At 36.6% G+C, this 27,029-nt stretch overlaps 1 protein-coding gene across 4 annotated transcripts in view; it reads left to right on the forward strand.

Moving 5' to 3' along the window:
• The window catches only part of SMAP1 (small ArfGAP 1), a 93,143-nt gene that overhangs the window by 52,638 nt on the left and 13,476 nt on the right, over positions 1-27,029 (forward strand). For 2 of the 4 annotated variants that reach the window (XM_054629340.2, XM_054629342.2), the window contains one exon: positions 18,314-18,392. In XM_054629340.2, coding sequence (XP_054485315.1) covers positions 18,314-18,392 — 79 coding nt within the window. Of the gene's footprint in view, positions 1-18,307; positions 18,393-27,029 lie in introns of all 4 variants that reach the window. The other 2 variants (XM_054629338.2, XM_054629341.2) reach the window with 1 other exon arrangement.

The raw sequence follows: 27,029 nt of genomic DNA on the forward strand, positions 1-27,029 counted from the left end.
AAATACTGCAAGAAAACTGCTGTAACAATTACTATGCAATTTTTCATGACATGAAAACTGGGGCCAGGTTATTTGAAGCTGAATGTTCACTCAAAGCCCAGCTTGTTTGCAAACAACAGAAGTGCAAATTTTTGCAATATTAAAAATGTGTTGAATTGCGGGAATAAATAATCAAACTGAGCTAATTGAGTGCTTCCTAATGTTTCCTATGGGCCAACAGCAGGATAATAGCATAAGGCAGACTGCCATGCAGTGAAAGCAAGTTTTACATGTTCTGTAGAGACAGGTAAGATTAAGAGATTTTAAATTGACTAAAAAATTAAGTCTTATATTGCAAGAGTGCAATGCATTTTATTAGTGGGGAGGGGAAGAAAGTCTGTAGTTTGGCCACCAATCCTACATATTTGGTTGGTAGTTACATAAGAAAACCTTTAATTTGTAGGCAGGAAAAAACAGCTAGACTTTCACTAGGCAATTCTAAACTTTATCATCCTGCCTGCTCTTTCATCAGCTGCTGAGGAGCTTTCCCTGCTTATTAATTACTCTTCTGCACAGCTGAAGGTAGTGAAATTTCATAAATCAGCCATTTTTTTTTCCTTTCTTTTCTGCTTAAGTTGACTGAATAAGTTCTCTGTTCAGGAATAGAGTAAACCACAGAACACCTTTTTTATTTCTAGAGTGAGTAGAATTTTTGTTCATCCTTGAGTAATTGAATGTGTTCAATTTAGAATTGTTTGGTGATTTAAAAAATAATATGTAGCATAAGTATTCTACTTGTGCATGAGAGAGCTCTGAAAGCCTCATCCGAGTTTTCTGAAATAAAATGTACGCTCTGAAGATAGTTTAGGTAAAGTTTCTTCTTGGAGCACAGAGCAGCACTTTAGGTAAGCTCCATGCTGTTCTTCCTGCAGCAGGTTGGAGCAGGCTCAGTGTGCACTCCATCTGCCTTGTACCTGCTTTCCACTGAAAGGAAACACAGAAAAGGGGGAGATGAGGTTCCACTGAAAGGAAACACAGAAAAGGGGGAGATGAGGTTCCACTGAAAGGAAACACAGAAAAGGGGGAGATGAGGTTCCACTGAAAGGAAGCACAGAAAAGGGGGAGATGAGGTACATTTCGGTCATTCAGGCTGAGCGGTCAGTGGTGCTCTGGGACATGGCCAGTGTGTGAGCTGGGGAGACTATGTGCCCCAAGGATAAACAGAGCAGCAGAGTAAACTGAGGAATATTGTTCACAAGCAATCAAAGAATATAAGGAATATTTCATTTAGTAAAGGCGTTTGCTTTGCACTACTTAGAACAGAGAAGTTGGACTGAGCTGTATGAATGACTTTTTGAATTTTGGAGCAACCAGGACTGTTTAGTTTTCCAAGACATATGTGTTTATGTGCTTCCACAGTACAAATTCAAATAAAAAAGGCATCACTAGGTATGATGCTGTGAGGCTCTGGAGTGCTCCCAGAGTAAAGAAAAAGAAAATTGGTCCTAAATGTTCAGATTTTTGTAGGGTTCAACTTTTTATGAAGTCTAATTTTTAAATAAAGAAAACATGGTGTGCAACAGTGCTAACAACCCAGAATTAAGCCAGAAGTTATTTGGAAAGCTGTCCATGAAAAACTTGGTAAGTATTTCTAATATCCAAAATTAGAAAGTTCAGCTAAGTCCATGACACTGAATGCTTTGGAAGTGTTTGTGTTCAGCACTGTGTAGCTTTCTCTGCCGTTTAGTTTAGAGCTTTCACAGGAGTTGAGTGCTCTAATGAAAATATTGTGATGTTTTCTCTGTAAAATACTGCATGTTGGGGACCATCTAAGGTATGGAAGTAAACCTCTTTAGGACAAGATTGTGTTGTACTGGGACAGTAAAGTTAAATGGTTAGGGTATAAAGAACTATAAACTACTTTTTTTTTCTCAGTAAGTACATGTGCATTTGCAAACTTAACACTCAGATTTTTGATTAATATCAACACTCAAAGATTTTTTCATGCTGCTGAACATACCTGGATGATTAATGGTTCTGAAGGACTGCAGCAGTTACACTTGATTAGCTGAAGTTCAAAGTGACACTGTGAGTTAGTTTGTTTTATGATATTGAGTTTTGAATTTGAAACTGGCTCTTGTTTTTGTATAAAGTTATTTCAAGTGACAGGAATGGGTCAGTTGGAGGTTATTTTTCAATGGTAGTATATCAAATGCTGTTTTTCTTCCCCAAAATGAAGAGTAAATTGGCAGATTAAACTTGGCAGTCACAGTGAGCTGCTGCCTCTCAGTCAGCTGGTACCAGGCAGCACCAGATGCCTGTATTAGAGGTACAGACATCGGTTGATTTGCCTTTAAAATGTACTGGAGAAACCCTCAAAAGTGGGGGCAAGTCACACTAGCGGCTTTTCCCCTTCGTATAGGAAAAACAATGTCAAATACTCAATAACCAAATAGGAAGAGCTTAACATAGCTTGTTAGGATGGTGTGTTTGTTTTCCCCCAAAAACAGCCTAAAACTCCCACAAAAATCAAGCTGCTTGGACTATTGAAGCAAAAGAAACTATTAGTTCTACCCTTATTTCTCTGGGATGCAATTTTTGTATCCAAAATATTACAAGTTATCATCCTAGTAATTTTGCACAAGGAGAAATGAGTTGGAGCAAATAGTGTTGTAGTGTTCTTCACTTCTTCAGAACTGAGTAGCACTGTAAGAATGCATGAAAGAAATGAAAGCCTGCAGAATAGTTAGTGTCCACCTAAACACCAGTTAGGTGAAAGTGATCTCTTTAAATGTTTACTTTTAACTTGTAAGAATAAATGAATTCACAAATATTGAACCTGAATGATAATTTAAATACAGAATCCTGTTATAAATAGTCTAAATGTTTTTTGTTTGATATACTCTATTGTTGATAACTTGCTAAATCACTTGAACAGTTGATAATAACATTTCCCTGGACAACTTAGCATTATTTGCCTGACTGATTTATTTTTAAAATATCTTTTCTTTCTGATTGCTATATAAAATGAAATATTACTTTAAATTGTAATAAAAAACCATGTATATCATGGGAACAGAAAAATAGAAACCTGTCTTGTTCTCTGATTGAATATATAGTCTTATTTATGCTCTTAGTCCTTGTTTTCATAAATTCAGACTAAGCAGATAAGAATTAAAGCTCAGGATTTAGGAGTATGTGATAAGACACAGGGCAACCTGTTTTCCTGCCTCCTGCCCCCACAATGGGTGAAGAGTTTAAGGCTTCTCGGTCTGCATTTTACAGTCTATGGACCTCTCCCAGCCTAGTTTTACATTTCTAATCATACCTTCTCAGTCTTCCAGAAGAGATCAGATTATTTTGGGTTCTTTGCTTGTTTTGAATACTAATCTGAAGGAAAGCAAATCAAATTAGATTCTTCTCAAAACGGTGCTATTCATTTCTTTTGCAAGTAACAAAGGACTTCTTCTGTTTGAGGATTACCATGAAAATTAGTCTTACTTAATGGAATTAATCTGTCATGGCTCTTATTACGTATTTGCAGTTGTAGACAAAGAAATTAAGAAACAGATATTGCAGGTAGAAGCAATGAAAGAAACCCCTTTTTTGTCAGGAAAAAAAAGGAAGTTTTTATCTTTCTGATGTTGGAAAAGGAGTCAGCGTTCAGGAAGGATATCACTTTTTTTTCTTCACCCATGTGTGTGTTTGCTGTATCAGCTTGATCCTCTCTACTCCGGTCTTGCAGCAGAACAGTATTTTAATGCAATTTAAAAAAATTCTATGCAAGAAGAATCTAAAAACAATTAAAAAAAAAGAGAAAAGCTTGAAACATTTGGTTAAATTGTTTTTTTTTAACTTGCCAAACTGTTTTTATCAGAAAGCTGGTTTAAGTTTGCTTAGTTTTAATTGATCCTCTGTTTACACTTTTGATCCATTCAGGTTCAAAACATAATACTGCCTTGGGTTTCAGTTGTTAATACTTATTAACAGATGGCATTTTCAGCTTGTGATAAGCTTCATCATTTTTCCTGGTGACTTTGAGACAATTAAGACAACATTACATAGGCTTATTTGTATATTGAACAAAATTAAATGGACACATTTAAACAAGCATGTACTAAATCAGCCTTACTCATGGGTGGATGCTGTCTTTAGGAAAAGGAAGTTCTGAGACATTTGAGACCACAGGACCATGCATGATTAAAACTGCAAATATACAATCTCATGTAAAAAGTTATATGAAAATTACAGTACTACTTAGGAGATTGTGTACAATCAATCAAATGTGCTGGAACAAAATGGATGCATTTACCTAAGTGGTACTGATACATGGAACTGAATGTAAAGAAGGATAAGGATTGGATAAGATGAAGCTGATAAGAGGAAAAAGACTTTAAATAATGTAGCTCAAAATAATAATCTTATCTTGTTTTGAATAATAGCCTTCCTTTGTTTTCCTAAAATAATGCAAGTACTGGAGCATGGGCAAAGCAATCAAGTGCTTTTGTTTCATTTCACCATGCTTAAGCAGAACGTGCTTAATCTCACTCCAGTGTGTGACCATCAAGATAGGGCAACAGCATAGTGGGAAATCCTGTCAGAAGTGCAAATCTCACTGAAGAGTAAAGATACTGGCATATTTAAAAAAAAAAAAAAATTTAGATGTCACTGGAAATATTAAATCTCCAACATAAGCTTAAGTTTTAAATGGATGATGATGATGATATGCCATAAGATGTTTCAGCAATGTTCCAGTGCCATGCAACAACTTTGTGTGTCTTCCAGCTTAAATTTGTAGTTGACATAGGTATTGATTGTGTGCCTTTTTTGCTAAAAAGAATATTTCTTTGGACCATTGAATTTATTGTATTTTGATAGTTGCTTTTGGCACTAGAACAGTTGTGTGGAACCTTTTATGACTCTGGCATTCATACTGTTGCATAATTATGTCTTCATAAAGTTAACTCAAAGGTAGTTGGAAAATAGTATTGTAGCTGTGGTAGAGGTAGAAGCAGGATCTTTCAACACAATTTGAAGGAAACTGACAAGTTTCTCACACTAGATAATTTTGTCAGATGAAAAGTTACCAGTTGCCTAGTTGTTCAAATAACTGGCAGCTCTTTAATGCTAAATTGCTTACATGTATCAGTCAGAAATGTTAACCCATCTGCAGTGAATTGCCTCTTGGCTCTGTCGAAAAAAGAATTGGAACTGGATGAGCTTGTGTTTCAGTTTTACTTGAAATTTTTCTTTCATGAAATAGGTACCTGAAGTTAGAAGAAAATTGGGCAGTTCTGAGGTTATCCCCAGGCATGCCACTGAACTGTTGTAAAATAAATCTGTCCTGCCTCTCTGCTCAGCAAGTATTGTCTCTCAACTTGAGAATATTGTACTTCATGTCAGAGTAAGGTACTGCAGGCTTGTGCTAGGCAGAAAGTGTATATTACACAAAGTAGTAACAAGGGTGACTTGTGTTCAAGAGAAAATACAGATTTTTTGTCTTACCTATTTAACCCTCAGTTTACACTGTAAGTAGATATCAGTGTATCTTTTTCTTTGGTTCAAAAGTGGATTATTTTTGTTTAAATGAAACAGGTTGGGCTGAATCTTAGCATAAATGTAGAAATGGATGATGGAGCAAACAAATCAGAGGCCTTGTAATATCACTCTGAAGGGCCAGTTTAAAAACTTGGGCATCTTTGAAGCTGTGAAGATAAAAGCTGTAAAAGGCTTTTACATTTTGTAAGGATGATTTAAATGTGCCATTTCAGAATATACAGAAATGTCATATAGGTTCACATTTATTTAAACTGGAGAATTAGAAGCAGGAAGAAGCTTGACTTATTTCCAGTTGAGATGGAGGCTGCAGTGCTTATTGATAGTTCATGTTAAAGATTATGATGGTATGGAGAATGAAGACAAAGAAAATGGTGCTTGCCCAAGTAAAGAGAAATGCATTTTGGTATTGCATATGATCAGTTAAAATTACTTAGCTTTTAAAGTAATTGTTTCAAAGTGATTAACTTTGAAATGAGAGCAGAATTGAGGAAAAATACCCTGACTGCCAGAAGAAATTAATGTAGCTAATGATGCATAAGTATTTATTAAACATTTCTCCCTCTCACTAAGTTCTGCATTTGTGAAACACAATTATGTATATGTATGTGAGGATGATAAAGTACTCGTCAGCTCTCTCATAACTTCTCAAGTAGTTCAAGAAAGCAACAAGCTGATTCAGAATATGAGTCCAACACTCTGAGTAAAATGTCCTAACTCAGAGGTTGTTTCTATGAAACACTATTCAGTGTGATGTTGTAAGACTAAAACATAAAGACTGTGTAAGAATCAGATGAACAACAGCAGAGGGTGAAGTGGAGTAATCTAATCAGTAAAAAGAGAGCCAGTGATGTGCTTCAAGTACATGAAAGGAAAGTAGTGAGGTGGGCCAAGGAAGAAGATTCTTTCCCAGGAATACCAGGCAAGTAAGAGGTGATTGCATAATAGGGTATAGGATGCGGGATGCAGAGGGAAAAGTGCTTGGGGATGGGACAGAATATTGTTCACAACTTATTATGGGATGTTTAGGTGACACAGACCAAACCTGGGGAATACAAAAACCAAGGCGGATTGGGGTGTAGCAAGCTTGAGGAAGCAGGGGAGGAGTGAATAAAAAGGGACCGTCGCATACCTGCTGGTGGTTGGGCAGGGTGCTGGGCAGTAGCATTGTCTGAGCCTTCACTTGATCTCTGCAGGCTATTCTGTATTCCTGCCAAGTGCTGTTTGCAACTATTGAGCGTGAGTGCATTGTCTCTTCTGTGCCTGTGTGTGAACACTTGCAAACTTCAAGTTCAGGTACCAGGAAAGTGGGGTAAGAGGCTGGTGCTGGCCACTGAAAAGAGACTGCAGGCCTGAGGAATTTGAGGGCCAGCACCTGCAGAGACCATTATCTAGAAGCCAACTCTTTGCAAAGGCAGCATGTCTAACACAAGCTGCCAGAGACAAACATACTGTGGTCACACCTGATGTTGCTGACAGGTAGCACATTTCATGCTGGACTAACCAGTGAGTAAGATACAAGCACCTGGAAAGTTCTTAGGTAGAGCTGATTGCTGGTTAAGGGTGTAGGGTCTTGATATTGAATGAAGTTTCAGGTAAAAAGCATTTTTCAGCAAAAAGAACACTTCTGTTATAATTAACAAAAATACTGAGAAGCATACCTTCATGAATAGGGATGGAAAGCATTTCTTTGATTGTTTTTTTTACTGTGAGCTCAATCAGTTACCATGCCTGAAATAGCTTATTCTTGTCTGGAAATATATGAAGAAGGAATTACAAATAAATGCCCTTTAGTTCTGATTGGGTACAATGATGTTGTATTATGTATTACTTGAAAGGTTTTTGAAAGGAAAGTTATAAAAGAAAATAGTTTAATGAGTAACTGGAATTGATATAGCTGCAATATTGTAATCTTGCTGAGGCTAATGAGCACAATAGAAATCAAGTAGAAATGTATAAGCTGAGTTCATATAACCGTAATATGTGATTTGAAAACTGAAGGTGTATTTAAAATAGCTTACAAAATTACAAACCCTGTTTATTGCATTTCACAGCTTGCAAACCGAGATGCATTAAAACACTTTGACCCTAATCCGGATTATAGATCTCATAACAGGACACTGGATTAGCTGTAAAATGGATCTTTTGAGGTTTTCTGATTCATAGTGATCTCTTCTATAAGATACAAACCCCAGGTTTTATTGGATTAAAAGCATTTCTTCCATTTTATCTAAATCAAGTTCCATGACAAGATAATACCAAATAGGAAAAGGGTTGATAAACAGCTTGTTCTCTGCCTTTTGTATTCTTGTAAGCAGGTCCTTGCTTTTGGGCTCAGATGCAGTAATTTCAAAGATGTACAGCTGCAGGAAACTCTGCTCAAGTCTTTGCCCCCAGAATCTCTGGAAAACTTGAATACCTCTGCACTCAGACTGTGTGCCTCTCCTGTTCTGCAGTCTTGCCACCCCTAGCTCAGCTTCAAGTTGCTACATCTTGTGACCATTACCTAGGAATCATCTTGCTATCTTTTGATGCTTTTTTCAAGTATCAGACAGGAAAAAGAGCTTTTCCTCTTTTTTTCAGACCCTATTCTTTTCTACTTTAAGAACCTAATATATTTGAATGCATAGAACTATTGTTTCAAAGGTGGTTGTTGCTATATACATTTAATGCATGAATATAAGAATAAGGATTTATCTCTGATACCTTTCTGTAGTCTCAGCAGTAAGTATAAAAAGAAAGGCAACTTAATTGTAGGAAATTGTACTTCTACACAGTTCATACGTTGTTTTGAGCAAGGTAAAAGGGCCTCTAAGATTGTCTGATGCATTAAAAGGAGCTAAACCAATTCAGCTAAGTACAAGACATAAAAGGTTTTAAGCCTTCTTGGAATATATTGACTAAAGTAAATGAGATCTGAGCTAACATTTTAAATTCAGTTAAAATACAATGTTAGTACTGCTTGTTCAATAAGTAAGAACAAAGGAATAGTCTTAATCCATTTTCACAGAAATGATTAGTGTATTAGCCTAGACCCAGCTGAAATCATATTAATGGAATAAGATTATGGTGCAAGGTCTGTTATTTCTGCCATGAAGTTTTTAATTCAAATTACTAAAGATATATAATGCATTTTATATAATCTTGCTCAAGTATCTTGCTCTAACTGTGAAAATCTAATGAAAATCCACATACTCAGGTTTTTAAAGTGAAGATGTAGATCAAGAACAACTTTAAAAATTTTTCCTTTGGGTATGTATTTTGACTGAAGGACCTTCATGTGTACAGAATCATATTTAGCAACATCAAAAGGTAATTTGGTTTTTTTTGTTTGCTTAGTGTGAATGCCTTAAATAGGCTTATCCAGGTGAGTGTGAGTAGTTCAGCGTCTGTGAGTGATTAACTGAAATAATCACAATAGACTCTAAAATAATCAATTTACATTTTCCCCTTGGCTTGGCTCTTTGTTTCAAGATAATTCTAGTTTGATAAATAAGAATGGTGGCTTTTTTGTTGTTGTTGTTGACATGCAGGCTTTTCTCTTGATTAGAAATGCATCATAGTTTGATTGCAGAGTAGTCTATGCAACTTCACAATGACACTAACATAGTTTTACTTGTGTTTCAATATAGTGCATCTGTTTTCTGGCTTTTTGGCTAGTTAGGCAACATAGGAGTTCATCACTTGCTAAAAGTATCCTCAGTTCTGAAAGTTAGTCTGATTTCTAAATTCCTGCATCTTTAGTTGCAAGTCTGAAAAAACAAGTGCTGGTACTTTATAATATAGGAGGATAAACAAAATAACACATTTCATCTTTAATGCCACTTAAATAAAATATTATGAAAATACTAATTTTTATTTATTTTCAGGTCAGGTATGAAAGCTATAAAAATATTTTTTAAAAATTCTAGGATGTGCCTTCATGAGTAATGCTGTAAATGGATACAGACTAAACTTTTTAGAACACAAGTGTCAGGAAAAACTGTATGTACAAACCTATTGCAAGATATAGCAAATTACTAACATTATTTTCTCATATGGCAATTCTCAAATGTTTATGCTCTCCTGCAAGTTTTATTGCAAGCAGGTAATGAAGAGTGAAGGAATCCAATTGCTTTATGCACAGGGCATACAATTCCTATGTATTAAGAGCAAAGGGGAGCTTTTTTTCAGTAACCGTGGAGGTGTGTATGAGCTCTCGTGAGTCAACTGGAAATTACTTTCAAGTAAGTTACAAGTGCTCTTTACAAAATTATTTGATGTATCTTCAGCTTTCATAAGGCTTCTTGTTGTTAAGGTAGGGAATATGAGTTAGAAATACAGTGGTAATCAGATGCATTTTAAACAGACTGAGTTCTAGATCCATATGAATTTTTCATTAAAGTGGAAAATTGAGGAAAAAAATGTGAAGAAGAATGGGAGCAGATAAGTGGACTGGACAGCTGATGAACCAGATTTTTGACAGTGACTGATATCTTGCTTGAGAATAGGAGAGATTTTTAGATTAGTAACTTATGACTGCTCTGACTATAGTGTTTTTCTACTTCAGAGGTATTAATCATGTGGCTTTTGTCCTGCACTATGTATGCTACCTCTTTAAATTGTCTCACACAGTGTAAATGAGAATAAGGTGAATGATAGTCCTAAATGCTGGTGTTGAAATCTGCTAAATTATTTACATTATCATCTTGCAGTAGTGAATTTGGCAAAATCCTGCTTGTTTTTAAAGTATTTGGTGTGATTTACATTTTTTACTGAATGTCATATATTTTAGAGCTGTTAAACCCTTAAAATCTGTACATGTGATGATAACTTGCATAAGGTTATAGAAGCAGAAAATGGAAACTTGAATCTCGCGGTTATAAAAAACATAATCACAGTATTTTCACTGTGTGCTGGCACTTCTGAACCAGGCCTTACCAAAAAGATTTGTTCACAGCTGTCAGTTCCAGTGCAAAATGCCCTCAGCTGCCTGTCAGAGGAGAGTATTCTGGGGAGCAGGGATGTGCAGAAGAGTAGCCCATAGATTTAGACCATAGGCCCTAGAATGTATGATCATAGTAAGCAATGTTCTGAAAGGATACCAGTGTCCTTACTTATTTATCAAACTTGTATTATTTTCCTATTTTACTACAATAGTAATTTTTAAAAAGCAGTGGGTTTGACTGCAGAGCAATGTATTGGATGCTAGATCTGAATATTCTTACTGTTTTATCATTAAAAAAGCAGCACTTATCAGAAGACCTCATGTATGTCATCTGTTCTGTCAACCAAGCAAGCAGGTGTAAAGCTTTCTACTTGCCTCTTGCCTTTCCCTGCTCATCTTGTGCACCTAACAGCCAGATGTGTTTGGGCATGGTGCTGAAAATTGGGAAAGGACAAGCTTGTTTTGCAGTAAGGGAGCTGTGGTTGCAGGATCCATAGACCTCATAGCATCATGTTATGTATGTGAATTTAATAGGTGTGTGACAGTCAGTCATGGTGGCACTGACCCTCCTTTTCCTCTTGCCCGTATATAACCATATCCCCCATAGGCAACATCCTGTGTGCTGGACTATAATCTCTGTACAGAGGAAGGAGGAAAATTGACTTGGCAATGCTTTCTTTTTTTTTTTTTTTTTTTTTTTTTTCTGAGGCAGAATGAATCACTCATTTAATGGTTATCTCCAAAAATAGCTGGCTGAAGAAAATTTGATGAAATGCCCTACTGACACACTGGACTTCCTACTGTACGTGACATGCTTCAGGTGTTACTCAGTTTTCTTCACAATCCCATCTCCTCCAGACTTGCAGTTCAAGTTTTTGTGAGAAAGCATTGCTGCCCATTTCAGGGACTTGGAGTTTACCATTGGATGAGTCAACTGCAAAACTGTAATACTCAGATTCAGATCTTTGAGGCTTGTGTACACTGAGCTTTAATGGGAGAACTGAATTTGGGAATTCACTGTAGATTGCTGGATGAGGTTTGTGTATAGGTTGATTCACTTGACTCATGTGCTTCATGCATCTATTTGACAAATTCTATAGAGTGCCAGAAAAAGGGAACAGAAGGTAGTTGTGAAGAAAATCTCCCAATAGGAAAGTACTGCTGACTCTGAAGTGTATGTCTGTGTGTGTGTGTAGTCCTTGAATGTACTTAAGGGGGTGCTTGGAGGTTGGCTTGCTTAAATTAGACAAACAAGAAATATGATTGTGCAAAGCTAGCAGAACTAAAATGATACAGTTATCACCACTCAGCAATAGCCAAAATACCAGTGTGTTATCAACAGTGTTGTAGCCACAAATCCAAACTATGGCATTGTATCGACTGCTGTGAAGAATGTGAACTCCATCCCAGCCAGAGCCATAAAGGCAATTAGTTTGAAAAACATACAGCATAAAGTGCCTATCAGTTCCCTTGTCCTTGTCAAAGAAACATCTTTAATCACTAATAATTTGCTTTAGAGTAACATATAAGAGAAAGAAACAAGTCTGTAAAATCAACTTTAAAACTTAAGGTGTGAAGAGAGTAGTTAACACTGTTACTTGCTGATTTATTTGGTTTCATTTAACTCAAGAAAAGTATTTCACATAAATTAGATTGAACTAGAATGGTGTAACTAGTAGTATATTGAGGGCAATACATTTTGAGAGCTCAATAAAGGCCAATATTGATTTCTGTAAAATGGAGCTTTCTTTTTTAATTTGAGATCTTTCAGAGACCTTCTTTTTCTTCTTTTTTTTTGGTTTGGTTTGGTTTGGTTTTGTTTGGGTGTTTTTTTGTTTAGTTTTTTTTGTTGTTTTTTTTTTTTTTTTTTGTCGGTGGGTTTGTTTTTTTTTTTTTTTGGTTTTTTTTTTTTTGGTGGTTTTTTTTTTTTTTTTTTCTGTTTTTTTGTGCTGGCCTAACCTGGTGTTCTTACCCATTTTTTTCAAAATTAAACCTCATATAACTTCTGTTGTTGCACAAAATTAATAAATAAAGAATAAAGGAGGCACAGTAATGCAATATTGAATGCAGGTTGCTGAGTTAAAAGATGCTCTTTCATGATGGAATGGAAAACTTTCTCATTCTGTGTAAATTGGGAAGTTTTTGACAATGGTGTTCTTTTCATCTTTAAGGGCGAAGCCAGAACTGCAGCAGAATAAACATCCAAACTTTGGTGCAGATTTTCATAGCTTTTGCATGGAAACCTGATAGACTGGAAATTACCTTAAAGTCTTAGAGCTGATGTTGGATAAATCAACAAGATTGATAGGTGACTAACTCTGCCATTCTCTAATGGTAGGGAAATGAGCAAGATGAATTAAATCACAGACAGTATCTCTATGAATTACGAGAAGCCTGCCTGGTGCAGCTTCCACTCATGAAGGCATCATCTCAGTGTGAGATTAAAGTAGGCTTGTGCACTTGGTTGCGTTAAAATCAGATCAGTTAGAGGTGACCTGGTCTTCTTCACTGTTGCTTGCTTTTGGATTTTGTTTGTGATGGTTTCTCATCACAGAACGTTGTAGTTGGCCAAGGTGCACTGTGGAGGTATATGGAGATTACCAGCATATAAATTTCTATCCACTAATTTCAAGCCAGTTGATTTACAGTGATAGTGTGGGGGAAGTTAGATGAAGGTCCAAATACTCATTTCTGCATTTCCATTTTAATTAAGTAGGAAAGTGATGCTGCTTCTTACGTGTAGACATGATTTCTCAGTTGTTCATTTTGGTAGAGGTAGAGTTATGAGGAGTTCACAAATATTTTTAAATATTTGCTTTTTAGATACCGAAAGATGATCAGTCTTGTTGTCTGAGGACTACTGACAGATGTGGTATTAGCACCATACTTTAACATTATTGTTTTGTAGATGTACAGCAGACAGGATTAAGGCATCACTTGATTTGGATATAAAACTGGGAGTCATTCATCCCTGGATACTAAGAATTAAATGACAGCAGGAGCTTGAAGAGGGAATTGTTTCCTTGATGGCACCTTTATCAGTTATCAGTGCCATCAAAAAACCTTACTGAAGTAAAGGAAGACACCCTGTGATGCTCCACCCTTGTCTGCCAAGCCAGTCACGACACTGTTAAAAGTGTTGGTTTGGTCAAGCATGGCTTCCTCTTGATGAAGCCATGCTGATTTCTTCCATTAACATTCTTGTCCTTTATGTGCCTGGAATTGGTTTCCAGGTTAGTTGTTCCATTACCTTCCTAGGTATTGAGGTGAGACTGAGCAACCAGTTATTCCCTGGGTCTTGCTTCTTGCCCCTGAAGAAAGGACTGGCAGAAGAGCATAAGAGTGGAAGGTTAAAAGGACTGCATTGGAAAATAAAACAATGAAAGATTATTGTACCCCAGTTACCTGTCATCTACAGGATTGCAAAAAATTGTAGTGTCCATACTGGATCTGAGTAATGAGTGTGTCCCTGCTCCTGTGCTGAAAATACATGCTTAATAGGTGAAAATACTTGTAAGAGGTTGCAAGGTTAATTCTTTATTTGCCTCCTTAATTTGGCCAAAGTATCTAATATCTGCTGATTGAAGGGTAATTTAATTTAGGTTTTGTGGCTCTTTTCATAACAAGGACTCAAGTTCTTTAGGTAAAAAATTCCAAGTCATGCTGATCATGTGGAGGACGTAAAAGAATCAACTCCCTGGAAGCTTGTTCTGGCTTCAGTTTCTTTCAGTGATATTTGCAAACAAACTGTTTTCAATTATCTCAGAATAATTGAAGGCAGTGGACATTGCTTACTTTCAGTAGGTCTCCAACATGAGAAGAACCCTGAAGGGTAATGTAGTGGCCATTAGTGACAGCTGTGAAAAATGGCTATGTAAGACCTGCATATCAAAGATGTGTTGATGTTCTGCAGTTTGCAAGGACAGTATTTCAGAAGAATGTACTAGCAGCATAAAAATGATTTTGAATGAGAGGCTGTTAATACAAGACCTGAAGAAAATATATCTAGAAATTGCTATAACCATGTACTTCATTCACTAAACCCACATATATTACTAAGACAATCTTGGATGTCATAAAAAATAGTAGCCCCAGTAACCTTGAAGGCTCCACTTGAAAATAAATGCACAAAATTGTGTACCTGTTCCTTCTAGTTGTCTTTTTCATACCAGATTCTTAATGCTATTTTTAGTTTACTTAATTCTGCTTAGTCTCCTATTTTTAATGTTGTCTTATTCCAAATGGCATAACATGGAGTAGGTTATCTAGTACTGGTGTCAATACTTAAAAATAATTGCTGTGGGATTCAAGGAGACTAGTAATAGAAACTGAGAGGAATGTTAGTGCAGCAAGACTCCCAAGCATTTGTCATGCTACCTTGCAAGTCTACTAAATGTGGTGTTTTTAGATAGAACACAACACTAAATTAAGCAGTAAGTTTAAGAAATGTCACTGCCTCGTTATGCAGGTTTTTTTCCTATTGCACACTTCTGTGCTCACTGAGTGCAGTACTTAACATCTTGAAAGGCCACTCTCTACATAAAGCTTAGTCATGAATGACTCCTATTGGGGCAAAACTGCTAAAAAGAAATTAAACATCACATTTGTCTTTATGATTTGTAGTAAAATTTTCTAGTGACTCCAGTGTGGCTTCATTTTTGTTCTTGTCCAGAGTTTCAATACCTTGTTTATGCCAGAATTATATGGGCTGAAAGAGACCTTGAGGTTCTCTCCTCAGCCCAGAAACATGGCATGATCTCTGCTAGAGAGCACTGAAGTAAGCCATTGCTTTTTGTTATATCTACCTCAGGTGGACCACAGTGCAGAATCCATGGGACTGAATAAAGAACAAGACTCTCAAAAGCAGCGTGGTAGTGAGGGTCATTTAGGTATTCTTAAAAGTAATTGTGTGTGTGCAAATTTCTTGTTCTCCCTCATCCCACTAGTGCCTTACCTAGTTTATGCCTAAGTGCAGGTGATTTAGAGAAGTCCCTGTCTGTGAATCATGGCAGACCTTAAGCACCAAACGTCTTCTGAATTTGCACAGGAGCCATCCTATGTGCCATGAAGCATCTTAAACAGAAATAAAGGCACACAAAATTACAGAATTGATTGAAATCTCAGACAGGAGGATAGGAAATTCCAGGAAATGGTGCTTGCTATGGTGAGAGAATGGAGGAACAAAATAATCTTGCAGGTATAGTTAAAGAGGAAGATCTTATGTTCCAGATAGCTGCTGAATATTGCTTTGTATGTCTGCTGTTACACAGATGAATTATTGGTAAATGATAGGTGACTAATATGTTTTTTCATTTTTCAGACTGAAGGTTAGAATGTTGATGAAAACTGTACAGCTGCAAAGATGTTGAATAGTGCTTTAAGGAGAAAATCTTCACCAAGGAAACAAATGCAGAATTAATGGCTAGAAATATTTGATATACTGATGACCTTGAAAATAATTTTTGCAGCTTTTCTTAAAGTAATTAACTATGAAGTAACTTTAAAATCTAGTAGTTTACATACTGGTAAGGGGAGCAAAATGGGACAGAAACTTTTAAATCAAGAAATATAGTTACGATATTGAAAAAGGGCATTTTAAGAGATCATATTTTTTTTAGAAATTCATATTTTTATACCTTGTATCTTCATTGCCTTTTTTATTTAGAGAGTGATGAAACAGAAATATGCACTTAATATGTACTGAAAACATTTATTTGACAAAGCAGAGGACCTAAGCAGATTATTCCTCCCATATTTTTAAAATTTTAGTTTAGAAATTGAGATTAAATTGCCACAGTAGTAAGTACCAAATAAAAGAAAGTGCTATTTGAACTCTTTCTCTTTAGTTGTTATTAATGTATGCACAAGTGTTTGACTTCTGTGAAAAGTTTGCATTCAAAACTAACTTGTCAAGCTTTAAATTATTTCAAACTTGTGGTTTTAGGTAGTTATCAGAAATCTAATACAGTGTAATGAAGATTTGCACATTTAATATAATTCTAATGGTTTTTCTTTTCTGTTGAAAGAAATCATTCTATATTCGTAATTTTAAAGCTATTTAAACAAAAGGGAAAAAAGCCAGTTTCATGAAATAAAGGAGCATGTAAGAGATGCTTCTTTTTACAGCTTCTGTGACCTATAGTGTTTCTTACAGAGATGGAGAAAACTCAAATGTTCAAGGTTTTATGGCACATTCTGTTCTGAAGTACTGACTGTTAATTCTGGTTAGTGTTTATAATAATAATTTTATTGGTTCATGGCATATTTGCTGAGATATGGTCAGTTGTAGAAAACTTCATTTTGAATTGTCACTTTTAAAAAATCCTTGATATGCTGTCATGGTTTACTTTCAAAAATGATACATTTTTGTGTTTGGAATCGGAGTGCTATGCTCCGGATTGTAAACACGGTGTTGAAAGTTACAATACACAATAGAATCAGGGAGTTGGTGGACTGTTTTTTCATCAGGCTATTTCCCAAACAGCTGGATCTTGAGAAAGATATGTAAAATCAAACAAAGGATTTTTGGCAAGAGGGAGCAAGTATTTCTCTGAGAGATTAGCAGGGGTCAGACCATGTGTATCTGTTTGTGGTACCTACAAGAATGGAGTTTGGTTAATTGGGGCTCTTTGCTGAAGGTTTTCAGTGGGGAGTTGCTCATGCAAGAGGAGCACCTGTAGTGTAACAGGCTTCTGTTCACTTGGGCTGCCTTTGAATACTCCTGAGTTTCCTCACTGCTCTTTACAAACACCAGGCTCCTTACTCTTTATCCCCCTTTGGCAGGAGAGGAAGAAAGTAAAGGAGTACCTAAAACAGATCTTTATACAATTGTGTTGAACTTAAAAGTATGAAAATACTAGGATTCAATGACTTCTGCAACCTCAGGAGCCTCAGTGACCACGTTATGTATGTGATAAAGGTGTGAGTGAAGCAGGTTCTGCCAGTGTCTGCCCAGTGCCCAGCCTGACAGTGCCCTGCCACTGTTACTGGGTAATCTCTTCTGGTTAAAGGCTGAACTCATTGATCAACCAGTCCACTTCAGGTTTTTGTGATAAGTATGGAGAAAGGCACATTAAATGCACATCAAGAAATGCATTTGTCATGTCACTACTATTAACCAGTTCATCTTCATTTTAGAAACTGATATTTTGATGGATGCAGGGGATCAGCCTGATACTGGTGTAAGAACTATAAACAGATTTATGATGTAATTTTCATAATCAGATTTCACATCAATACCATCATACATTTTGAAGTCTTTGGGCAAGAGAAGACTAGGAATTCCCTTTTCAGAAGGAAAAGAATGCTGTTATTAGCATTCAGGTTTATAAAAGGTCATGAACTCAGGTTGTGTGCATCAGTGCTCAGCATATCAAAATTCTGAATGTTCTGCAGATGTTCTTTGCAGAAAGGCGAATTGATGTCATTAGTATGCTTCTAGTTTGTAAATTTAAGCTTTTAAAAACTTCATTTTTTTACTCTTTATGCTGCAGAACCGTATAGTTTGGTTGCTGAAATGAGTTGATAAATTATAGACAGCTTTTTGCCTATTTCATGATATGCAGTGGTTCAGTTTAAGACTTCAATTTATTTTAAACTGTCCTCAAACTTAAATTTATTTAAAAATTTAGTACATACCAGTGAACAATATTTTTTACAGTCATGTGCCATGTCCCTTTTGACCATAACTGCCACATACTTCATTACAAATCAAATTCATTATGATAAACAAATATGGAAAAGAACTTTTACTTCTGACACTGAAGCAGCATCTTTAATGAAAATTTTTTGAGCACTGAATCTTTTCCGACATGTTATTTGTGTTTATTTTTTTTCCCTTACAAGCCACAGAAGAAAGAGGATCAGCAATCAGAAGCTAAAGCAAGTCCAAAAAAATCATCAGAACCCACTATTGACCTCTTAGGACTTGGTAAGCAATACATAATTGCTTGGTTTTAAATCAAACATAGATATGTAATTTTATATTTTAATAGATATACTTTTATTTTTTCTGTGATTACTGAAAGATTAATATGAAAACCATAAGAATGCATGCATGAATTTAAAACTGTAATGGAAAATGCTATTGACATGTGGGTATATCAGTACTTATGTTTTGCTAAGGAGAGTAATGAGATCCTGTGGGAAGGGGAAATAATCAAAGTGATCTTCAAAGGCCTTGTGGATTGCAGTATTTCATTGTTTATGGTACAAGTGTACGTTTTAATGAAAATGCTGAGGTCATCTGAATCATGTATCTGTAAAAGAGATTATATCATGCATTTCCTATATTAGTTAAAAGAATGGTAAACTGTCAGACTGCAGCTGACTAATACCTTGTAAAATTTAATATAGTCGTCATTTCGGTGTTCTGTACTGACTGCAGCTATCATTCATTTTTATCTAATCCACCTTTTTACTTTCTGACTGGCAGGTAACTATGGGTTTGTCCTGTAAATAAAGCAGTTTCTAGTAAAATAGTTTAATTGACACTGTCTGCCTATACTCTTGTGTATAGGCCATTCTTATAAAATACGTCTTTCATTTATCTAGTGTTGCTCTAAATGTGTTTTTTCCATTTGATTGAATCTTAAAATGTAAATGGAAAAATAAAATATTGCAGTATTTTTGTTTCCTTTTGAAATTCTGTGTTAGGAAAATCTTCTATAAGTTGAATGTGAATAAGATATCAACGGATAACAAGTGAATAGATATTAAGAGTAGTCACTTTCTATCCATGTAATGGTTACTCTTAATTTTCTACATGATTTCTACATTATATTGGAGGAGGCTAATAAGTCTCTTAAATGCAATTCTAAAAACTTCACTTTGTAGAAGAGTGTTTGGGGGTTTTTTAGTTTCAAGGTATGAATAATGTGACAAAACAGTAAATGTTTTCTCTGTTTTAAAATTCACATTCACATCAGTGGTTTTTTCCCTCTGATGTAGAGCTAACTGCAAAGTACTATTTTTGCATGGGTTATGTGTATGTTGTCCATATCTCATTCCAAGTAATTGCTACTATAGGCGTGCAAATCTTAATTAACACCGTAGAGCGAATGTAGAATGAGCCTGTTTAAAAAAAAATAATTTAGATCTGATGGAAAGCTGATTCTCCTTTATTTTCCTTTAGCAGACCAACAACCTAATTAAAACCTAAAATTTAATCAATATGTGGTTTTGAGATTACTAGGCTTCTGTATTCTGTTGGTCATGATTTGAAAAGTATCTTGGTAATGCTGTTTTATGATACAATAATGAACTCAGATTACATTGGCTAACTTGAGATGTAATGTGCAATGAAAATAGTATTATAATTGGTGCTCAACAGCTCTGCTTCTTCAGTGAGATATAAAAAGGGCAAAGTTTATAATATGTATGTTAAAATCCCATAATTTTAGAGGAGGGAATGCTTAAAGATCTTTTAAATAACAAATTGAAAAGCAGTGTAATAAGCCAGTAGCACTTGGAATCCACTGAGCTGCAAATGAGATATTTGTTAATGAGAGCAGACCTGCATATTTCATTTGAAGAGTTCTCTTTTAATTAGCACCTGCAATAGAAGACTTCAGCTAGTATTAAAAGAGAGGTCACATCAACCCGGTATATCATAGAACCATAGAGTAGTCCAGGTTGGAAGGGACTTCAAATGACCTTCTGGTCCAAGGAGTCCATGGGAAGGGGAGTGTAGAGATTATCTAGCATCCTATCTATCTAAGCATCCTGTCTGGGCACACAGCCTGCAAACCTCCAGTGATGGGAGCTCTGCCACATGTGGAGTTGTTCCAGTAATTGATCTCACAGTAAAAATTTCTTTCTTATGGTGACAAACTTGTACCTGCTGCCCCCTGTCTTCCCAGTGTGGCGCCGTGTGTTGTGCAGAGAGAGGCTGTGTCCTCTTCCTAGCTGCCCTTTAAATACTGGCATGCTGGGATGAAGTCTTCCTGAGCCTTCCCTTCTCCAGGGAGAAAAGACTGACCTGCTTCAGTCTTTCCTCATAGAGCAGGTCCTGCAGCCCTTTGGCCATCTTCATGCCTCTCCTTTGGACCTTCTGCAGTCTGTGTCTGTCCTGAATTGTGGGAGCCAGAACTGGACACAGACTCCAGGTGGAGCCTGGGAAGTGCTGAGTTGAGTGGGATGATCACATCTTTGCCTCAGCAAGTAACACCCCTGTGGATACATCCCAGAATTTCACTCACCTCTTTTGCTGCAGTGATGCGCTGCTGATTAAAATGTTTGATGTGTAATATTAAAATGGATATGATTACTTAGCTCATTCTTACTGAGCAGACATTTTTCTAATGAGGATTCATTCTCTTAGGACTTCATTTCTGCAAGTGGAGAATAGCACTAGCTTTTAGTAAGGCAGCTCAAAATCACTTGTGATAGCAGGTTAAGTAATTTTAATGGATCAGAATTCACGCTAGAATAATTTTGGCTTTCAGAACAGCCCAGCTTCTTGGCAAAGTATTTTCTTGAGTAACCCTCACTGCTAGCTTTGGATATGGTGTTAGTCTCTTGGTCATTGTTGTTTTTGTCTCAGTTGGTTTTGCAGTAGTGACTTCATCAGAAGGTAAACTTCCTTAGATAGGACTTTCCCTATGAGAATTATAGCTGGGCAGTTGTCTAAAAGGAAACTCACTTTTCTTTACAAACTGCAAAATTTTCAAGAAAATATGGCTTGGGGAATTGTACCTTTAAATCTTGTAATAGGAGAAGAGGCATAATATCCTCAGTGACCCTACTATGACTTTTGTGATTGTTCTGAGCCCTTTTAAATAGATCTGTGTGCTTCCTTTGATTTCCTCATCAGGGGGTTGTTATTGAGATGCTGTTTAGGTACTTACTTTTTGATAATGCAACAACATTCATGGGTTTTGGCTTTCTGATTCAGAATAGATTTTAGTTCAGAACTCCTCTTACAGAAAGGTGGGGAAATGGACATGAACAAGCTAAATATTGTTATGCTCTCTACAGGCAGCAGTGTCAGTGTTCTTGCTGTGCAACCCCAGATTCCTTCCCTCTCTTCCCAAGCAGTGGGAAATAACAGCCTGTTTCTGTAGGCCAAGCCTGAAGCTGCTTTTTTAGTCATCTCTACAATTATTTGGATGTTACCCATGCTGGAAGAATGCCCTGTTGAAAATGTGGAGATCTAAAATTGACACTAAAATCAATAATACAGGATGTTATAAAATGAATTTTTAATATGATAATTATAGGAAACACTCTTTGGTTTGAAAGTCACAGTGTGTAAACCACAGTTCTTCAGCACTTACATGATGGGTGGTGCTGTATTTTCATCTCCCTAGTGTTAATCTTGTGCTCTGTGCTCTTTTTTGTTTTTTGGTTTTTTTTACTTACAAAGTAGATGCCTCCACTTATGCCAAGTTGATGTAAATTATTTCTTAATATTTTGTAGAAAATGGTATGATAGTTATGTACAAATGTCCATGAAATATTGGAATGTTACACAGGCCGTTTGTGATCATTGGGTTTGCCAAGATATGCCACTTAGAAATTACTTTGACATAGAAAGGAGAAAAAGGAAAAAATAGTGGTTTTAAATTATATTACCTTACAGAATTACCAGAAAGAATAAAAGTGCTTTTTACATATCTGCATAATTTACCATGTTTGGATGTGCCCTTCAAAAAATAAACAATTTCATATTCTGGATTAACCACTGTAGTTACAACGAATAACTAGAAGGAAACAGATTTATTATGGTATTTACTGAATTTGATGTGTGGAGCATTCATCTGGCATGATTGGAGGTAAAATATGATATACTAAAAGCTGCTTATCTGCTTCTGCATGGGGAATATTTTCTGAAGGAGTTCTCTGAAGTTTTGAGAGGTTAATAGTGATATGAAACGTAGCTGAATGTAGCATAACTGAGAATGTACTTTTGTCAGGACTGTTGGGTAAGTACCAAAAGCAGCATGGTTGGTCCTAAGTCAGAAAGTTGCATTTAAGAAATATTGAAGATAGATTTTTAAATATATAAATATCATATATGCACATATAGATCATAGACTCCTAGAATAGTTTGGGTTGGAAGGGACCTTTAAAGGTCATCTAGTCCAACCCCCCTGCCATAAGTAGGGACATCTTCAACTAGATCAGGTTACTCAGAGCCCTGTCCAACCTGGCCTTGAATGTTTGCAGGGAAGGGGCAGCTACCACCTCTCAGGGCAAGCTTTCATGATCCTCATTGTGAAAAATTTCTTTCTTATATCTAGTCTGAATGTATTCTGTTTTAGTTTAGAATCATTCCCCCTTGTTGTATCACTACAGACCCTAATAAAAAGTCTGTCCCCATCTTTCCTGTAGGTACTGGAAGGCTGCAATAAGGTCTCCCTGGAGCCTTCTCTTATCCAGGCTGAACAGCCCCAACTATCTCAGATTTTCCTTACAGGAGAAATTCCTCTGATCACCCTCATGGCCTTTCTCTGGACCTGCTGCAACAGGTCCATGTCTTTCCTGTCCTGGGACCCCTGAGCTGGATGCAGCACTCCAGGTGGGGTCTCACCAGAGTGGAGAAGTAGAATCCCTTCCCTCAACCTGCTGTCCATGCTGCTTTGGATGCAGCCTGGAATAGAGTTGAGTTTCTGGGCTGCAAGTGCACATTGCCTGCTCATGTCCAGATTTTCGTCCTCCAGGATCCATAGGTCCTGCTCTGCAGTGCTGTTCTCAATCCATTTGTCCTCAAGCCTGTATTTATAGCATGGATTGCCCAGACCTGGTGCAGGACCTTGCATTTGGCCTCGTTGAACCCCATGAGGTTTGCATGGCCCCACTTCTTGAGCTTGTAAATATGCTAACATTTATAGTATTGCTGCAATGTTCAGATTATGCTTAGGTAAGCAATATATCTACCCAAAAGGAAAACATTTACAACCACTTGAGGCATTACTACCTTTCTGGCTTTCCACATTTTATTTTCAAATGTATTATATAGAAACTGCTTCCCTGTGAATGTTTTTTCCTTTCTGCAAAGGTTTTAGCAGTAAATAAAATTTTACTTATGCATTAAATAATTCTGCAATAATTTTGGCCAGACAGACCTTATTTGAATCTTTGCCCCAGATTTTCATTGGAACTATTGACCTATTTCTCTCAGTTCTGCCTTTCTAGTAATTTAGTGTAAAAAATAATCATATGCATATTCTCTTTATTGAAAGTCTTGGTGTGGCTGTCATAAATGATTGTATATATAAAAATACATGGCTGCTTAGTAACAAAGTTCTTGTAAATAGTTTGGCCCATAAAAAATGAGCTTCAGAAACCTAGAGTTTAAGACCAGATCTGCTTTTTTGCTGTTCCCTCTCCTGCTGTCCCTTTGAAGCCCTTCTGCTGGTCTTTCTCACTATTGGTGCAGATGTATATGAAATCTATGATGCATATGAATAGCAGAAGGCAGCACTGAATCAGAAATTATCATGTCGGGGATTAATCAAATCTGTACAAAAAAAGAACTGTAAAGGTAAACTTCACTGGAACCCTTCACTGTATTGTTGAGTACGTCCTGGTAAACAGTTCCTGTTTCTGCTATCAAACTGAAACTAGATTTCCTAATCTGAAGTCAGAAGCATCATCTGCTGTTACATTGTGGCAGACTCCAGTCATATATTATGTGTAATATTGTCATAAACTGTAAGAACAGAGGTTTTGGAGCCACACCTGAGAGCAGGGGTGAGGAAAAGCATCTGTAGACTCTTCACATTCCCTTCTCTGACTGAGCATGGAAGCCCTGCTTTGCATCTGTTCTCATTGCAGTGGTTTTAGCTACATCTAACATTTCATTCCTAGCTATGGATGTGTTCTCCAGAAAAGTGATGGAAGTACTGTTTCTCAAAAGCTAATTGCTTCAAAGTAATCCTGTGATGGCTGAAGTTATAAATGTCTCAAAATACTCAGACAGCCCATGTAACTTAATCTGATGTTTACCTGTTCCCTGGAAAGGCTGCAGCTGTGTTTCCTTCTGTCATATACACACCACCTCTTCTAATCAGGTTTTAATGATAGGTGGCACACGTTGTAGGAATAGTGATATATTTAGAATAAATTAAATCTGAGGACTCTGCTGAGGTATCTTTTTTATATTACAGAAATATTTTAAAATGAGAAGGGGAAGGAGGAAATACATCCTAATCCATGACCCAGTGTGTTAAAGTTAAGACTATCCATAATCTCTGTATAATAGTGTGAATTATTTTGTTGAAAAACAAGCCTGTATGTGCCTGCATATAAATATATTTAAATGGAAACACTAATATTGCTACAAGTAATAAACTGGAGTGAAAACACTGTTAGGTTTTCTTCTATATTCTGAAATTTATTTCTTTCAGTAGGGAACAGGGAAGGTTTTTGGAGTCTGTTTTATTACCTTTTGAGAAATCAGTAAAACAGGATCATCTATTAATACTATTCATACTAGCTTAAAACAGTGTTGTAAACAGTAATTCAAAATGTCTGGTTTCTGCATCAGTGGAGACAGAGGTATTTATTCAGTAAGAGATGAAAGGCATGTGCATTGCCAAATAGCATTCTTACAGAACAAATCTAGCAAAAATCTGAATTTTCATAATATTAATTTATAAGAAGCATATTAAATACTTGAAAAATACTATATTTTTGCAAATGAGTTCTGTCATGACTGTTCTAAATATGTGAAGTGCTTGTTTCAGTAAATTATTGCATTTAAATTTTCAGTCTTCTATGTTAAACACCTTTACATTCAGGAAATCTAAACTACTTTGGAATGTGACAAGAAAGATTATTTTTTAAATACATGTGCCTTACTGAGAAAATGAGAACATTAAATTATTAATTCCTGACAGTTGTTTTGCTTGAAAATTATGCACAGTTCATTCCTAAATTTATCTGAAACAGTGAACCTTTGGGGAGATGTTTTTGGAACTGCCAGTCTGCAGAATGACCTCAAAAGAAGCTTATGCTTAAATGACCAGTACATTTATATGCACACATCTCAAAGCACTAATGTGCATCAAATGGTGCAGCAGATTATATGTATGGTCATTTTGCTGTCCACTGGCTTCCATTCATCAGAAATAAGGGTAAGAGTTAACCTTTTGCATTAAGGTGTAAGTAGCTCTATCATAGTCATGGCTGAGTTTGTAACTTTGCTTTTCAGAATCAGTGCAATGGCAGTCCCCCAGCAAAGTCAAATCACAGAAGAGTAATAAAACTGACTGAGGTGGCTACTTCACATTCCTCAAGCTGCTCACTTTTTACTCAGTATAGAAGATCTACTAGTGTTAACTCATTCCCATGGCCACTTTGCCTTCATGGAAGGCAGACAGAAATGAGAAGCCATCTGTCATAGTTTTCCCCAGCTGGCAGCTAAGCCCCACACAGCCATTTGCTCACTCCCCTCATGGGATGGAGAAGAGAATCTAGAGGGTAAAAGTGAGAATACTTGTTGGTTGAGATAAAAATAGTTTAACAGATAAAGCAAAAGCTGTGCTGTAAGCAAAGCAAAACTTGGAATTCATCCACCACTTTCCATGGGCAGGCAGGTGTTCAGATATCCCCAGGAAACTGGGGCTCCATCACATGTAACAGTGACTTGGGAAGACAAATGCCATCACTCCAAATGTCTTCCTCCTCCTCCTCCTCCTCTTCCTCCTCCTTCCCACTGCTTTATTTACTGAGCATGGCATTATGTGTTGGGTATGTAATATCCTTTTGGTAGTTGGTGTCACTGTCCTGGCTGTGTCCCCTCACAACCCCTTGTGCACCCCCTGCCTCCTCACTGGTGGGGTGGGGTAGGGAGCAGGAAAGTCTTGGACACTGTGCAAGCACTGCTTGGCAATAATGAAAACATCCCTGTGTTATCAACTGTTTCCAGCACAAGTCCAAATCAGAGCCCCATACTGGCTAATGAGAGAAACATTGACACTATCCCAGCCAAAACCAGCTCAGCATCTGTGGGTAATGATCTTCTGAGTGGATTGTTTCAGAATGCAGTCTTATGATGTTAGTGTAGTGTTTTTAGTGTAGTGTACTTTAGGGTTTTTGGAATACTAACCCTCCTGTGATGTGTAAACAGCTGTGCCAGTCATGGCAGTGTTTCTTTTGCAAAGAAAGTTTTGACTTAATTCAGCTAGTTTGTTCTACCAGAGAAGTCTAACTTCTGCACTGAGATTGGTTAATTTTAGACTTAACTTCTTCTATTGCCTATATAAGCTTTCTTTAACTTGCTGTTAGGACTACCCAGTCATTATAAAGTTCAGCAGAATCTAGAGTCATCTTTGTATTTGTTGAGCTCTATGTAATGGCAAGTCACTTCTTATATGCTTTGATATAAATTTATTAGCCAATTCTCATGCCTTTTTCTTGAGCAGCTTGAAATCAAAAGAGGATGTGTGCTCTGTTCCTTAAAAACACTTTTGTGATATTTTTGTCCCTGTATCTTTTAAAGTACTTTATTGCAAATTCTCTTTAAGGCATGATTCTTTTCATGCATCCACTTTCACCTAGATCAGTAAATGTGTTCATGTGTTAAAGTGACTTACAGACACCAAGGCTAAGAGTGAGAACC

This window comes from Agelaius phoeniceus, chromosome 3 (assembly GCF_051311805.1).
Source record: "Agelaius phoeniceus isolate bAgePho1 chromosome 3, bAgePho1.hap1, whole genome shotgun sequence".
Lineage (NCBI taxonomy): Eukaryota > Metazoa > Chordata > Aves > Passeriformes > Icteridae > Agelaius > Agelaius phoeniceus.